Genomic DNA, 16,877 nt, shown 5'->3' with positions numbered 1-16,877 from the left:
GATAAGTTCTTTTGACAATGAATGTAACTCCATTCCTCTTCAATTTATTATTCCCGGCATAGTAAACCATGTGATTGTCAGATTCCAAATAGCCAATACCAGTCCATTTCAGCTCACTACTGCCTAAAATATCGATGTTTATGCAGTCCATTTCAATTTTGACAACTTCCAATTTTCCTAGATTCATACTAAATGCATTCCATGTTCCGATTATTAATGAATGTTAAAGTTGTTTCTCTTCATTTTGAGTTGTGCCCCATTAGCAAATGCAGGTCCTGCAGTCTTTACTCTCATGGGCTTTACTCCATTTGCGCCATAACGGTTAACCCTACTTTGAGGAGGCAGCTCTTCCCCAGTCATATTTTGAGTGCCTTCCAACCTGAGGGACTCAGTTTTCGGTACTATATCTGACAGTGTATCTCTGCTATCATAAGGTTTTCAGTGACTAAATATTTGGAAGTAAGTAGTTCGTCATTCATTCTTTCTAGTCTGTATTGGTCTGGGAGCTCATCTGAAACCTGTACACCATGGGTGACCCTGCTGGTGTTTAAAATACTGGTGGCATAGCTTTCAGAATCACAGCAACTCACATGCCACCACAGTATGACAAATTGACAGTAGGCATATCATATTATGTTATTGCCTGGTGCTATAGAGTTAGTTGATTTATACCTTTGTGACCACATGTAACACAGTAGAACTGCTCTACAGGGTTTTCTAGGCTGCCGTATTTATGGATTCAGATCATCTGGTGTCTCTTCTACAGAGTTGCATGTATGCTCAAACCACCAATCTTTAACTAGCATTTGAATTCTGACTATTGTGTCACCAACGCTTCTTGTTATCAGTATAGTTCTGATATAAGCAAATAAATATTCACAATGGTTTTTGTATTTATTTGTTATTGTTAAGTGCTGTGGAGTTGTTTCTGACTCATAGAAACTCTGTACAGAATTTCCAAGCTGGTAGGTCTGAATTGCCAACCTTGTGGTTCCCTGTTCAGTGCTGATCATATAGTGCCACACCAGGAGTCCTTCTGTATTTTTACTTCTCTAAAAAATATATTCAAACCTCCCACATTATTTCTTTCCCTTTTGATTGTAATCTACTTATCCCCATTTAAACAAAACCTGTATAACAAAATACTGAAAAAAATGTGAACTTGAATATTATTTGATTCAACTGTGAAAATATTCTTGAAAGTAACATCCCTCATAGAGCTCTATGAAAAATAGATGCTCTATAAATAGTTGTAGGTATAATTGCTTTTTAAATGTATTCTTTAATTAAAATGAGATTAGGGGTTTGATTTTCCTCAAGAATATAACATCCATCACAAGATACTACATTTGTCAATAATTGCCCAAGCAAATTCAAGCTTATATAACTCGATTGGTTTATGTGTTTAGGATAAACATTAGAATGGAAATTTCCAAAGTTGTGACTTTTTCTAGAATAATTAGGCTGAAGATCAGGTTGGTGTTATATAAAATTCACAAATAATCCTCACAACTACTTTGGGGATAGTTTCATTGCCCACACATGACTGTTTAAATTTTAGGAACAATAATAAAAATAAACTGATTTTATCTACCTCAACATCTGCCCTTAGGATATTCACTTTATATCCCAAAAAAACAATGAATCAAACCAGGAACCAGGTTAGGTACTGACATGTATTGTTTGGACTAATTACATATGCTCCTGTGAGAGAACAAATAGTTGATTTCTTCTCTCCATGATAATTTCTATATGGTAAGTTTTGGTCAAAAATTATCTTCTTAACTTATTCATCTTAAAAAGGAGGCTCCCTCCCCAACTTTACAGGTAAAATAATATTGTTCTGATATCATTAAAATTCTGAGTTAGAGATGTGATCTTCTTCACAAGATGACACAATGATTCAGTGAGGTGTGGAACAGAACAAGTGAGGTGTGGAATTGAAAAGGGATCCAGTACATTTATTCAATGTCAGAGAGAACAAATTTCTCAGACTCTAAAAACAATCTTAAAAATGGCTCATTCTGTACTTTAATTTTACTCTTGGCAAAATTATGAACTTTAAAAAAGTTATCTTTGAAATGAATAAAATAAGAAATACAGTTTGGATTCTTAAGGTATTTTAAGGATAACTGTCATTTCTAATGAAAGCTGCAAGTTGAGTTTTTGGTTTTTTTAAAGCTTTTATTGTTCGTTGAGTGATAGTTCACATAGGAGAACATCAGTTTTGTACTCATCCTATTGTATTTTGTATCATTCCAATGATTACAATCCCCTCCATGTATCCAACAGTATTTGCTTCTATTCCTCTGGGTTTTTTTTTTTTTTTTAATGTACACAAAACCACTCAGGAATATGTAATAATTTAAACAACCCAAGGGCATAATCTGTAAGCCTGCCTTTTGGCCACAACATACAGCCTTTCTCTTTCCATAAGTCTAGAACTCTCAGCTGCTTTATCTCTTGATGTCGTTATCTTTGTCTGCAATTCTGGTATTGCTGCTTCTCAGAACAGGGTCCCACATTCTGCTTATGCTCTTCTCCCTTGATGGTCCTAGGGTCCTTTGTTCCTAGAATATAAGATTAACTACTCCCCCTTTATGTTACCAAACTTCTACCTTCACAGTTGTAAGAATCACAATTAATCAGGATAACAGTTACTCACTATTGAATCAAAAGAATCTTATCAACATTGCCATTCACCAGACCCAGCTAGACAAGTTGAAAACTATTCAGTGGATTTTCTACCTAACCCCGCACTCTGACTAAACTTCTTGAAAACTTGTAAGCTAGTCAATTCAAAGCTTTATAGCCCCTTCAGTTTAGGTAGCCAATGTCTAAGTTGTTCATCCCTATCAACCCTGTGTACAGAGGGGATATGTTTGATCCTTGATGTGAAGACTCCTTCCCTCTTGGTTGGTATTCTGAGCTACTATATCCATAAGCATAGGTCAAGTTCATGAAATTGTAGCAATTTACTCCTGTTTACTTTATCAAATTTCTTTATCTTCTTCTGTTTGAATTCTGATCACCAAGCGTAGAAGCTACGTAAAATGGGTACTATTTGTAAGTTTGGGCATTCTTGTGCATCTGTCCTGACTTCATATCAGCTGGATGCTTCATTCTTAGCTCTAGCCTTCCATAACTAGATCCTTGTTCATGGGCTTAGGAATTCTAAGCCTCACCATACTTCAGACCAACCAGCCCTTCCTCCTCTTTCTCATCTGCACGTCGATGGGAGTCTATGGTATTTAGTTGAACTCAGCCCATATCTTTAGTACTGCCTTTTCTCCTCTTCCACTCAGCAGTAGACCAACATGGTCACCATCAAACTTACATGCCTGCTTGTGTGTTCCCTTTGAGTTTCAGTCTTGGAGGGGGGTTTGTCCTGAAGGGATTTGATTACTTGCTTTGATAGCTTTCCTGCGAACAATTTGCATGTTCTTGTAGACTGCCTTTTTTGTTTTTTATTTTTCCTGCTGGTCTCTCTTTCAAGAAGTACCTTTTGGTCTTCAAGTTGCTCCAGGCTGGTCTGCATGTCCTTTCAAGAGGGAATATCCCACCTCAGAAGGTTCTGGATGGGGTTCAGGGTTCCACCTAAGATCCCATACACTACAAAGGCTCTGCAAGAAGCCTATTTCACTGGGCAAGTTCTAGAACCCCTTTTAGGTATTTTAATAAGTCATAGGCTGATGATGGTCTTACAAATTTTCTGTAATTTTATTTCTCAATACTCCTTTCTATCCCACTCAAGTGTCTATTTTATAATAATAGGCGAGGGAAACCAACATTCATGACAGCCAAACATCTTACCATTATTTCCCCTGGTTTACCCATTCAGACAATGAGTCAATCCCTGTATCACAGAGGCTTGTTGTTCAAAGGTTGAGCATACATCACTATTCACTTCTGTCCCATTTAGCCCATACAAACCTACCTAAGTATTCCCCTGTCTACCTTGTTCTTCCATCCCCTCCCCGTTCTTGTGTATTGCCCTCCCCAACACCTGAACTATGGTGTGTCTATCCCCTACCCTCCCATCTCTGGTAGCCAACAAAGAATTTTTTTTTTCTCTTTCTTTTAGTATTGGTATCTTTTCTTAAGCTTCATATTTTTAATGTTTCCGTGTTCTTCTTGGATTTTCATTTTCTTGGTATGTTGTAAAGTATTAATTTTCTTTGATATATTGATGAAAAATTGTATTTTATTAACTTTTTCCTCTATTTAAAACAGTTTATTTTACCCTGCAATCTACCTGACTGTTTCATCACCTGGATCTCTGTTCCTATATTTTTACCTTCCTTCATAATTTAATTGTTTTGATTACAGACTGACTTCCCAGATCCTCTGAATTCATTCTTGTAGTTCTGTTCTGTTCTGGACTCTTCCATCTGTCAGTTGAGTTCTGGGTAGTGTTGCCACGTATGTCTATCTCTGGTTGTTGTCTGTTCTTGGTTGTCAGTCCAAAGGACTCCCTTTAGGATGTTTTGAAGTACTGGGTTGGCTCGGAGAAAATCCCTTAACTTCTGTTTATCCTGGAATATTTTTATTACACTGTCATATTTGATTGACAGCTTTGCTGCAAAGATGATTCTTGGTTGGCAGTTCCCACTCCCCAGTTTTATATGTCTCCCCATTGCCTTCTTGCCTGCATGGTTTCTGTTAAAAGATCAGAGTTTTATTTTGTTTGCTTGCCTTTGTAAGTAACACTTCTCCTTTCCCTAGGTGCTTTCAGGATTCTCTCCTTATTTTTTATTTTGGAGAGATTGATTATGATATGTCTTGGTGATTTTCTTTTGGGGTCTATTCTTCCTGGGTTTTTTTGGGTTTTTTGATTGTTTTTTTTTTTTTTTTTCGGGTTTTTGGGGTTTTTTTTTTCCGTTGGTTTTTCTTTTTTTTTTTTTTTGCTTTTTTTTTTTCCGGATTTCCATTATTTTTTTTTTTTTTCTTCATGTTGTTCCACATGAATTAGACTTTCTTCAGATTTTTATTTAAAATCCTTTTTACTGCTTTCTTTTCTATCTAAGTGGTATTGAGAGATTTGTCTTTCAGTTCTCTGGCTCTGGCTTCCATTTTTTCAATTCTATTCCTTTGCCCTTTCATTGATTTGTCCATTTATGATATTTTATTATTAATCACTTGGACCTCTTTTTTCAGGTTTTGAGTTGTTTCCAATGCTATTTTTATCTTATTTGATTGTTACTGTAGCACTTTCCTGACTTCTTCCTTCTTTTTCTCAACTTTTCTGTGGAGCATTTGGATGCACTTCAATATCATTCTCCTGAATGCCTTCTCAGGCAGTTCCAAAGCCTGTCCTCCTTCCAGTGTGAAGTCTAGGTCTACCTGCAACTCATTTGTTTAAGTTATTCTATCTTGTTCCTGGACATGTGCTGAAATTTTCAACTGTCTCTTGGGTATCTTTAAAATTTGATGTGTTTTCAATAATTAGATGAATACTGATGTGTTATTAAGCTTTCTGTAGACGTGATCTGGAGATTGGCCTCCTTTTTCACTTTTCTTATTATTCAACTCAGAGTAACTGTAGCAGGTGTTGGCTATTTATCAGATGTATAGCAGCTGCTATTGGCTCTTGCCTGGATGGTGGAGTTTTATAGGGTGCGATTGTAGCTTGGGAATATTACCACAATTGTTGTCTCTTCTAAGGTAACATAGGGAGAGAAAGAGCCCCCCCACCCAAAGGTAAAAGAGGAAGCAAAGAAAACAAAAAATAAAACCATAACAGCAAAAAACAAACAGATTGGATACTACAATCTATAATCACACACACACACAAAACCCAACAGCATACAAATAAAAAGCAAAATCGTAGCAAAACATGAGTGTATCGCTTCTCACTCATCTGACTGGAGCCATCTGGGAGACTGTTAGGTTTTAACCAGTTCCTATTGATTCCTCCCCCTTCTTAAATTTTGCGCGCTGTGGTTTTTGCTAAGCAGATCCATGCGCATGCATAGTAGAACCCTCCGTTTGTGTGTGTGTGTGTGTGTGTGTGTGTGTGTGTGTGTGTGTGTGTAGATAGTGCAAGACCAATGACCAGGAAAAAAAAATTTCACATCTTTATCTCTGACAACCAGTCAGACCTCTGTAGAGTGAGTGCTCCTCTGATCCTACTCCTACTCTGCCACACCCAAGATGGCTGCTCCAGTACCCGCTGGCATCTGCAGATCAGAAAATGCCAACTTTCTTTCCTCTGTTACAAATACCACTAGCAGTAAACCTTCAATCCTACTAAATATTCCTTTACATGTAGTTCGGCATTCTGGGACTGTCCCCTGAACCTACTTCATTCAATATTCTGTGTTATTACTGTTGGAGGTCTGCACCATGCTTCTCCCTAATCTGCCATCAAGCCCCACCACTCTTACTTAACCTCAGGTTGAGCTTTAAGGGAAAGGTGGCAGTTAATTAGTTTTTCAACATCTGAGTCAGAATTGACTTGATGGCACAGAACTACAACAGCAATTTTAGGCACTGGAGATGCAGAAGGGACAAAAAACAAAAACCAAAACAACCAAAGTTCTTGATCACCTGGAGTTTACTTTATAAAAGAAGAGACAGAAAGAAAATAGATAAATACACATATAATAAAATGTCACATAATTTTAAGTGTCATAAAGAAAAATAAAGTAGGGTGTGGGATCATATGAAGAGATTGTTTCTTGATAGGGTAGGCAGGGAAGGATTATCTGAGGCGGTATTATTTAAGCAGATAATTTTCCATATTCATTCAACAAATCATTATTGAATATCCAATATATGTAAGTGATGATGTTTTCTACCTTGGTGTTACAGAATAAAGCAAGATCCCTGTTTCTGTGGACTGAAATCAAGCAGAAGAGCTACAACAATAAAATATTGTTGCAAGGAAAATGTGAAGGATGTTAGAGATCAGAAGAAATATTCTTTTTAACTCTAGATATTAGGTAGTCTACCAGAGCCCTGACTGCTGGCTGCTAACCACAAGGTTAGCAGTTCTAATCTACCATTCACTCTACAAAGAAAGATGAGATTTACAACCTGGAAGGAGCTCTGGTAGTGTAGTGGTTACGAATCAGGCTGCAAACTTTAAGGTCAGCGGGTCAAACCTACCAGCCGCTCCGCTGGAGAAAGATGAGGCTTTCTACTCCCGTAAAGATTTACACCCTCGGAAACCCTGTACAGTGTCGCTATGGGTCAGAACCGACTCGACGGCACTTAACAACAACAAAGATTTACAGTCTCTGAAACCCTATATAGGGTCACTATGAGTTAGAACCAATTCCATGGCCAACCACCTTCACCATCACCATACCAGAGCAAGATAGGCCTGAGAGAATGGTTTGTGGATAGGTACATGTAGGTGTGTATATGGAGGGAAATTCATAAGGGAATGAAAGAACTCATCATGAATAAAAACAAAGTGGCTGTAAATGTAAGGGTGCTTAGAGAGTGATACGAATATTGAGTTGAAGAACAAGATGGTCTCTGAAACTTAACTTGCAAAACCTCTAGCATCACAAAACAGTTCCTATAAGCAAGTCATTTATATGAAACCTTGTATTTTATCTTTAAAATTCAGGTGACATTTTTCATTATATTGAATCAATTCATTTTTCCTTATTTTTACACAAAATATTTCCACCCAAAGTTTGAGTACATCATATTTACCTTGTAGCTTTAAGTACCCCATGTTAGTTGGGTGTGCATATCTTTGTTTGAAAATCAAGGGTAGGAGAATAGCAAGAAATAATTTTTAAAGTAGGTATATTATTGTAGAATCCATATATTATTCAATCTTAAAAATAGGAAGCGGAAAAGTAGTAAATACTTTTTTAATAGGACATTTATCTCATCTTATTCATGCTTTTTTCTCCATCTAGAAAGTACTTTCTCTTCAAAACTCTATCCATTCTTTATGGTTGATTATTATTGTTAAGTGCTGTTGAGTTGGTTCTAACTCAGTGACCCTGTGTAGCGTTTCTGAGAAGCTGCTGGTCGGCTTCAAAAACTGATCTTTTGATCAGCAGGCCAGTACTTATCCTACAGGGCCACCCCAGGACTCTGTTCTTTATGGTACAGCTCAAATATTACCTCTTCCATCCAGCCTTCTGTGATTTTTATACTTGGACTTTTATAGCAATTGATTCGTACTTCCCTAAACCTTTCTATGTTTTACCTTGTATTTTAGTCATTTTCTGTTCATATCTCTGTTTCTTACAGCACCAGGAACAGGAACTTCAACATAGAAAGCAAGAGGTGTATAGAATGAATGCATGGATAGAACCACAGAATTAAATGATTAATCTAGTATAAGACAAAGATGTTCATGAAGAGGATAGATAAGAGGTAGTGAAATTGATTAGGAGGGTGTTATCATTGTTCAACCAAGATGTAGTAACCACTGAACCAGGAAACTTGTAGGATAAGTACTTAAAATAAAGGGAGCAACATTGCAGAAGTAGTTTTTTATTTGACTGAGACAGAAAGTCAACTTGGTGGCTAGAACATTGTTCTGTTCATCAAATTAGGGAATTCCAGTTGGAGGTCATATGTGGAAGGAAGATAGCAAATCTGAAATTTTCACATGTTAAAATCTGTTGCTGATGGAAGAATTATGTGATACTGTCAACTGGCAAGTGAAATTATCCAGATCTGGAAAAAGTTGTGAATAAAGATAAATTTAGAGCCATGTGAAATGAGATTAGAACTCATGCCAATATTTTGAATCTCTGAGCGTACCAATTTGTGTAGAGGGAGAGAAATGGAGGAATAAAAATAAGAAATATCCATGTTAAAAGGGGCAGGGAAAATAGAAAATAGGGAATGAGAGGTCAGAGAAGCAGAAAGAGAACCGGAACAACCTGGAAACAGAAGAAGAAATTCAAGGAAGAAGAAAAAGCAAGTCCCATCAGAGGCTAAGGAAAAGTAACACTAGTAGAGACCTTTAGAGGTGAGAATAGAAAGGGAATGAAGACAGAATTAAGGTGAAAATACCAAGCTCATGGTTACAAATTGTGAATTTGAGATTTGTATACTTCGTCAAGTTTCTTGTATGGTGCTGTAGAATAAGTACTTTGCTATTTGCAAAGTTAGTGGTTGAAACTACCAGCTGTTCCTCAGAAACCCTATGCAGGATTGCTGTGAGTTGCAATCGACTCACTGACACTTAACAGTAATAGCAACAGAATAGGGGAGGAGGCCTGTTGTATGCTATAGGATAAACAATGAACTGCTAACTGCAGGAAAGCCTGTACAGCATCACTGTGAGTGGAACCAATTAGATAGCAAACAACAACAGCAGGGGAGAGGGACTTAGCACAGGACGGTAGCCGGAGCTCAAATCATAGTGAGAGCAAGGTGGTATTGATATCCCCAGACACTTCATTTTCTGCCTGTTCATTCCTGTCATCCCATTCACTATCAATTCCCCCTGACGTTTTTAAAACCATTCTTTCTGTTGAAAACTTCTGTGTCCTGCGTCCCATTTCTTTGGAGCATCATGTTGCAAGTGTGTTCTAACAAATGACAGAAATGCAAGACACTTTCTGAGAAAGAACTCTACAGTCAGGAAAGACTGGTAAATTTTGCAGAGCACATATATTAAAGATCCTGAGAAGCTCTGTTGAACGGAAATCTTATTAACATCAAACTGTCAACATCATTTGTTCCTACAAACTAGTATTTAAAAAATTTTAAATCCTTAATGGTCCCATGGCATGGTACCCATATAAAAAAACTTTGCTTTAGAATCTTTGCAATAGATAACTGATACTATAAATTAATATATGTTTGGTTTAATGGGTTTGAAACAGTGATTAAGCTTGTAATGTTGAGTATTTATAATTTACCAGAGAATTCAATGGGAGAATGCAAAGATGGAAATAGTAGGCAATATGAATTGCCGGTGATGAGATTTTTGTCTATTAGACCTTTCAAATCACACCACTGAAGTGGATAATGTCTACTGAATATCTATTTACTCTTGGAAGAATATCTGAAGCCTATATTCTTTTTACTAGGACTATTACTGTATTTCGACCCCAGAACTTCAATCAATTTTTCATCCAGCCTGAAGAATGGAAAGGAGGAATACGGCACCACGATGATATCTTATGTGCTGCATTTTTACCTCCACAAACTCTGGCTACAGGTCAATTGAACATTCACTTGATAATCTGTGCTGAAATTCTGAACTCACTCAAAAACAAACAAACAAAATGCCTTTTGTCAGCTACAGATTGCATAGGTTTCTTTGGGAAAAAGGTTTTGCACTTAAAGCTATGTGATGCTTATGACCATCGGTTCCTGAGACTGGCTACGTAGTTCTACTACTTGCCACTGCTTGATTTAGAGCATGTTATTTCAACTTAAAATCATGGTTTCCTCTGGCCAATTATAATATATCTGTATATTGGTGTGAGTCCTGATGTGGCACTGTAGGATAAGCACTAGACTGCAAGGTCAGTTTTAACCACAAGGTCAGCAGTTCAAACTCACTAGTCACTTTTCAGAAACCATATTTAGAGTCGCTATGAGTCAGAACCAACTGGACAGCACTTAATAACAACAAAATATCTTGTTATATGGAGTCCCGGTGTGCACTGTAGGATAAGCACTGGACTGCTAACTGTAAGATGGGCAGTTCAAAGCCACCAGCTGCTCCTTGGAAACCCTATACAGGTTGCTATGAGTCAGAACTGACTGGCTATCACTCAAGAACAATAGCATATCTTGGTATATAGTGAAGCCACATAAGATAAATGGTATAAAATCTTCAGAGCTTGTTATATAATAAACTTATCAGTAAACACTGGCTTTTATTTTTATTATTCTTTTCCCCAGAAACAGAATTAGGACTATTGTGTAATAAACATACTTCTGTGGTGTGGCACTCAAGGTATTTTATATTGGGAGCATATTAATCCTTTGACATAATTTAGCCTAATGTTAGCTAGTAAGAGCTCTGTTAGTTAAGTAGTTGGTTGTTAACTAAAAGATCAGCAGCTCAACCTACTGGGTACGTCACAGGAGAAAGATGTGGCAGGAGAAAGTTGTGGCAATTTGCTTCCATGATGATTTACAGCCTTGGAAACCATATGGACCAGTTCTACTTATAGGAGATCTATGAGTAGGAATGGACTTGGTAGCAACAAGTTTGGTTTTGATATGGAGTTGGTTAAAGATTTGATTTACAAAATGTCTACAAAGCAAGCCTCTTAAAGGCTCTACAGACATGCTTTCGTCTGACATATTAAAGAGTATAAGAAATTGTTGTATCATTTCCAGTCAAAGACAACAATTTACAAAGATAGATTGCACCATGAAATTATTAAATCAGTATTCTGACAGCCTAATTTTTAAATAAAGCTAAAAATGCCATAAATTAAGTGTAATGAAAAGTTACAGGAAAAAAGCAAGGATATCTATGAACTATGAATTGATACAATATGAGGTTTATTGATCTACCTACACTTAAAATTTCACTGTCTTCGGGACTTCCTTGATTCCATTGCATTAGTGCAAACTCTGTAGTTGAGGTTGTTTTTATACTTTTATAGGTATCCCTGCAGAGAGTATGACATAGTAAAATGTGATGGGAACAATGAAGTGTTAAGCTGTGTGGTTATTATTGTGAAAGTTTCATAGAATATTATTGAAGTATTGAGTTGAAGAATTTACTGAATCTTAACTGAATTTCTAGTTGGAGAGTAAGTCAGTGATTGGTGAATATAATATCTCTTCATCCATTTTCATTCCATTAGGCATATGTAAAAATGTCTTGCAAATAAACCATTTGAAAATTCTAGGAGAAGATGGACACTTCCTTGGACAGACAATATCTATCCTCTTGGTCAATTTGTGAACTACATAGCTTTATCTTTCCAGGAAAACCCACAGGTCTATAGAATTTAGTATATATTTCTCTTTCTTCTTGCCAAATTCCAAGACAGATACCATCTGTGCATCACACCCAAACACAGTTCTTCTCTTCTACTCTCTATTAATATGGATACTCTGCTCAAGAGAGATTTTCTTACTGAGTCGCTGAGAGCAACAGTCTGTTCCTCCCCTGAACCACCTCATGGCCAGACTCAGCCTCAGTCTTTCAGCTTTTCTGTGTGTCTCTTTGGGGAGCAGTAGGAAAGGACATTCTGTAGAGAAAATTTTAGAACTGGAGAAAGCAATAATATTCAATTAAGAATTTTGAAAGGAGGCAATGAAAAAAAAAAAACATACACTTACACATACACACACAGCTGTGTGGAACAGATACCTTTCTGTTGTCCTCATTCAACAATAAAAAGTAATGATAGTAATAATTATTGATAGTTTTCAGTACTTACAATATACTAGGTACTATTTTCAATCCTCACAGCAACCCTATGACAAAACTACAATTATTAACTCAGTTTTATAGGTGAAGAAATTGAGGTATCAAGTACAATTAAATAACTTGCCCAATGTTACACAGTTTGTAGATGGCAGAAGCAGGACCCAAGCTCTAGTTGTTTTACTCCAAAGATCTAACTCTGAATTCTTTACTATAATAAAATAAAATAAAATAAAATGATAAAATAGTGCTTTCTGCTACTTCACCTGTACAGGTATGTTGTAAGGATCATTTGAGATACGGTATGTGAAAGCCATTTTAAGCTGTGAAGTGTAATGAAAAATATTAGCTATCATTATTCATTAGTGTCTCAAAAAATATATAGCAATAACTTCTAATTGCTGTTGCTCATATTTTCTCTCCAATTTTCTGGCAACTTATCTTCTCCATGATGTTTCATATAGGTAGTTATGATGGTGAAATTGTTCTATGGAACAATAGCACAGAAAATGCCCACCATGTCCTTCACCCTGATTATCAGAGATTGCTAAAATCAAACTTGGGTAAGTGCAAGTTTGAAAGGTAAGTAATGTGGCTGAATAACCACAGTATGCCTTGTTATTTATGCATGTACCTGATACAGCTTCCTTCTAAATTATATATGATTGCCTATAAGCACAAGGGATTAGTGATAACAGTGTCTTCTCAAAGAGACTAAAAAGCACCTTGGGATTTCATTGGCTTACTAAAATTTCCATGGCATGCCATTTCTTCTCTTTATGTCACATCAGTATTTCTGAGTTACTAATGGCAGGAACAGAGCTTTCATTTTTAACCAGTTTAGTTTTTGCCAATAAACCTTACCAAATTGTCTTTGACTGAATCTTGGGTACCCCATTGGTAGGAAAACAGGAATACATATTCACTTAATAAGATGCTGAGGCTCAGTCTAGATCTTGTATTAAATATTATGCCACCTGGAAATATTAAATTATTCCTTGCTTTAGAAACCTGTGAGGAACATTAGACGAAAATATATTGTATTTTATGGGAATTTAGCAGAGCACGTGAATATTTTATACTTAAGCAAAATGTCTTGACTATTGCTTTTCACATTTTTGTTTTATTTTCAGGTTTTTTTTCCCCCTTAGACTAATTTATTTGGGTAATGAATATGTCAGTTCTCATGACCCAGTGAGATTCAGTTGTCTCAATTGTATAAACTCACAGAGGCTGAATTATACTGATCTTCAGATATAGTTTCTCTTGGAAATCTGAGGAAGTAATGTGTTAAAAGTAAGAAAATAAGCTTTGGAGATTGAGGGATTACTTGGCTCCAGACACAAAGCTCTGATCTGTTTTGTGACCAGAGTCAACCATTAGGGTTCATCTAAATTTTTCATAACATGGGCTCACACGGGTTGGTCAATGTACTTGACAGCAATTAACAACAAAATTTATATAAAGTGTTGGTTCTGGGTTTTCCATTACTTTGACTTCAGGAGAATGCCATTTTTCTCTTAAAGCAAACCTAATTGTGGCTAACATTAAATATGTAAGAGAAAAGGGAAGAGTAGATAGTATTAAATTTCTAACACACATAAAACTTTGCTATAGATTTTTAAAATTTTTTTTATTGTGAATTGACTGGTTTACAGAGCAAATCATCAGTTATATATTCAACAAATCATATACTTCATTACAATGATTGCAATCCCCTCCATGTTCCTACAGTTAACAGTATTTACCTCTATTTACTTTAACTGTTACATTCTTAACCCCTCTGTATCCCACTACTTTCATATTTCCTCTGCTAATCTCCTGCTTGTTGTATATTGCCTACCTTGTCACTAATTTTGATATATGTCTATTCTCTAACTCATGAATAATTTCCCTTCTTCCTCCCCTTGTAACCATCCTTGATTGTTTATTTTATTAAGAAAACTTTTTACAACATTGGTGTCATACAATAACTGTTCCTTTGTGATTGACTTATTTCACTCAGCATAATGTGCTCAAGGTTCATCATGTTGTGAGGCATTTTGCAGATTGATTATTACTCTTCAGCATTGCATAATATTCCATTGTGTTATGAACCAAAGTTTGTTTAACTGTTCTTCTGTTGATGGGTTTTTAGATTGTCTCTAATTTTTTGATGCATTACTTGTAGGCAGCTTATTGAAGGATCCTGTTCTCTTGGCCATTTTGCTCACTCTGTCTTTTGACTGGAGTACATAATCCATTTACATTTATTGTAATTATCGATAAGTATGAATTGATACTCATTTGTCAGTTTGTCATACTGTAGTGGCCTGCATGTTGCTTTGATTCTGGAAGCTATGTCACCGGTATTTTAAATACCAGCAGGGTCATCCATAGTGGATAGATTTCAGATGAGCTTCCAGAACGAAGACAGACTAGGAAGAATGAGAGATGGATTACTTCTGAATATCAAGTCATTGAAAACCTAATGAACAGCAGTGGAACACTGTCAGCACCAGAATGTTGAATATTGAAACATGAAGAAAAGCACCAGAATATTGTCAGATATAGTGCCAGAAAATGAGCCCATCAGGTTGAAAGGCACTCAAAATACAACTAGAGAAGAGCTGCCTCTTCAAAGTGGAACTGATCATGATTATGTGAATGGAGTAAAGCTGTCGAGACCTTCATTTGCTGAGGGGCACAACTCAAAATGAAGAGAATATCTGTTTGTTGTTTTTGTTAAATGCCATCAAGTCAGTTCCGACTCATTGTGATCCTGTATAGGGTTTCCAAGGAGCTGCTGGTGAGCTTGAACCACCAACCTTGCAGTTTAAGTCGCTTTGCAGTCTGATGCATTAACCTATGGTACCACACCAAGACACCAGTAACAGCTGTAAATATCATTAATAATTGGAACATGGAATGTATGGAGTATGAATCTAGGAAAATTGGAAATTGTAAAAAATGAAATTGAATGCGTAAACATTGATATCTTAGAAACTAGTGAGTTGAAATTGACTGGTATTGGCCATTTTGAATCTGACAATCACATAGTTTACTATGCCAGGAATGACAAATTGAAGAGGAATGGAGTCTCATTCATCATCAAAAAGAACATATCAAGGTCTGTCTTGAAATACAACCTCTCTGTGATAGGAAAATATCCATAATCCTACAAGGAAGACCAGTTAATACCATTATTAGTAGAAATTATATACCAACCATTAAAACCAGTGCTGATGAAATTGAGGAATGCTACCAATTTATTCAGTCTGAAATTGATCAAGAATGCAATCAAGATGCATTGATAATTACTGGTGATTGGAATACAAAGGTTGGAAGTCAAGAGGAAGGATCAGTATTGGATAACATGGTCTTGTTGATAGAAAAGAGGCTGGAGATTGTATGACAAAATTTTGCAAGACCAGTGACTTCTTTATTGCAACAAAATAAGAGACATTTATGAACATGGATTTCACGAGATGGAATATAAAGAAATCAAACTGACTACGTCTATGGAAAGAGATGGTGGAAAAGCTCGGTATCATCAGACAAAACATGGCCAGGGACAGACTATGGAACAGACCATCAATTACTCATATACAAGTTCAGGTTGAAGCTGAAGAAAATTAAAACAAGTACACGAAATCCAGAATGTGACTCTGAACATATCCCATCTGAATTTAGAGACCATGTCAAGAACATTTTTGATGGCTTAGATACTAAAGACCGAAGACCAGAAGAGTTGTGGGAGGACGTCAGGAATATCATAGGAAGAAAGCAAAAGGTCTTTAAGAAGACAAGAAGTAAGGAAAAGACCAGGATGGATAGCATAAGAAACTGAATCTTGTTCTCCGGCACAAAGATGCTAAAGCATATGGAAGAAATTAGGTGATAAAATAGCTGAACAGTAAGTTTCAAAGGACAGCTTGAGGAGACAAAGTGAAATATTATAATGCAATGTGCAAAGACCTGGAGTTATGAAATCAAAAGGGAAGAACACTGTCAACATTTCTTAAGCTGAGGGAACTGAAGAAAAAATTTGAACCTCAGCTTGCAATATTGAAGGATTCTAAGGAGTTCTGGTAGTGTAGTGGGTTATGAGTAAGTCTGCTAACCACAAAGTCAGCAGTTCGAAACTACCAGCTGTTCTATAGGAGAAAGATGAGACTTTCGGCTCTCATAAAGATTTACAGCCTTGGAAATCCTATGCAGGATTGCTATGAGTCAAAACCAACTCCAGAGCACACCACCACCACCAAGAACCTGGACAAAACATTAAATGATGCAGAAAGCATCAAAAGAAGATGGAAGGAATACAGAGTCACTGTACCCAAAAGAAACGGTTGATGTTCAACCATTTTAAGAGGTAGCATATGTTGTTAGGTGCATTCAAGTCGGTACCAACTCATAGTGATCCTGTGTACAACTAACAGAATGAAACACTGCCTGGTCCTTGGCTAACCTCACAATTGTTGCTACACTTGAGCCCACTGATGCTGCCACTTTGCCAATCCATTTCACTGGGGTTCTTCCTCTTTTTCTCTGACCCTCCACCTTA

The 16,877-nt window shown here is 36.5% G+C and overlaps 1 protein-coding gene across 1 annotated transcript in view; it reads left to right on the top strand.

Moving 5' to 3' along the window:
• WDR49 (WD repeat domain 49) overlaps positions 1-16,877 on the top strand; it is a 259,423-nt gene that overhangs the window by 169,949 nt on the left and 72,597 nt on the right. Inside the window, exons 10-11 of the mRNA XM_006861854.1 lie at positions 10,020-10,150; positions 12,796-12,894. Coding sequence (XP_006861916.1) covers positions 10,020-10,150; positions 12,796-12,894 — 230 coding nt within the window. The remainder of the gene's footprint in view (positions 1-10,019; positions 10,151-12,795; positions 12,895-16,877) is intronic.

Source organism: Chrysochloris asiatica, unplaced genomic scaffold, assembly GCF_000296735.1.
Source record: "Chrysochloris asiatica unplaced genomic scaffold, ChrAsi1.0 scaffold00043, whole genome shotgun sequence".
Classification (NCBI taxonomy): domain Eukaryota; kingdom Metazoa; phylum Chordata; class Mammalia; order Afrosoricida; family Chrysochloridae; genus Chrysochloris; species Chrysochloris asiatica.
The sequence above is the reverse complement of the archived record's forward strand: the minus strand, read 5'-3'. Positions and strand labels throughout refer to the sequence as shown.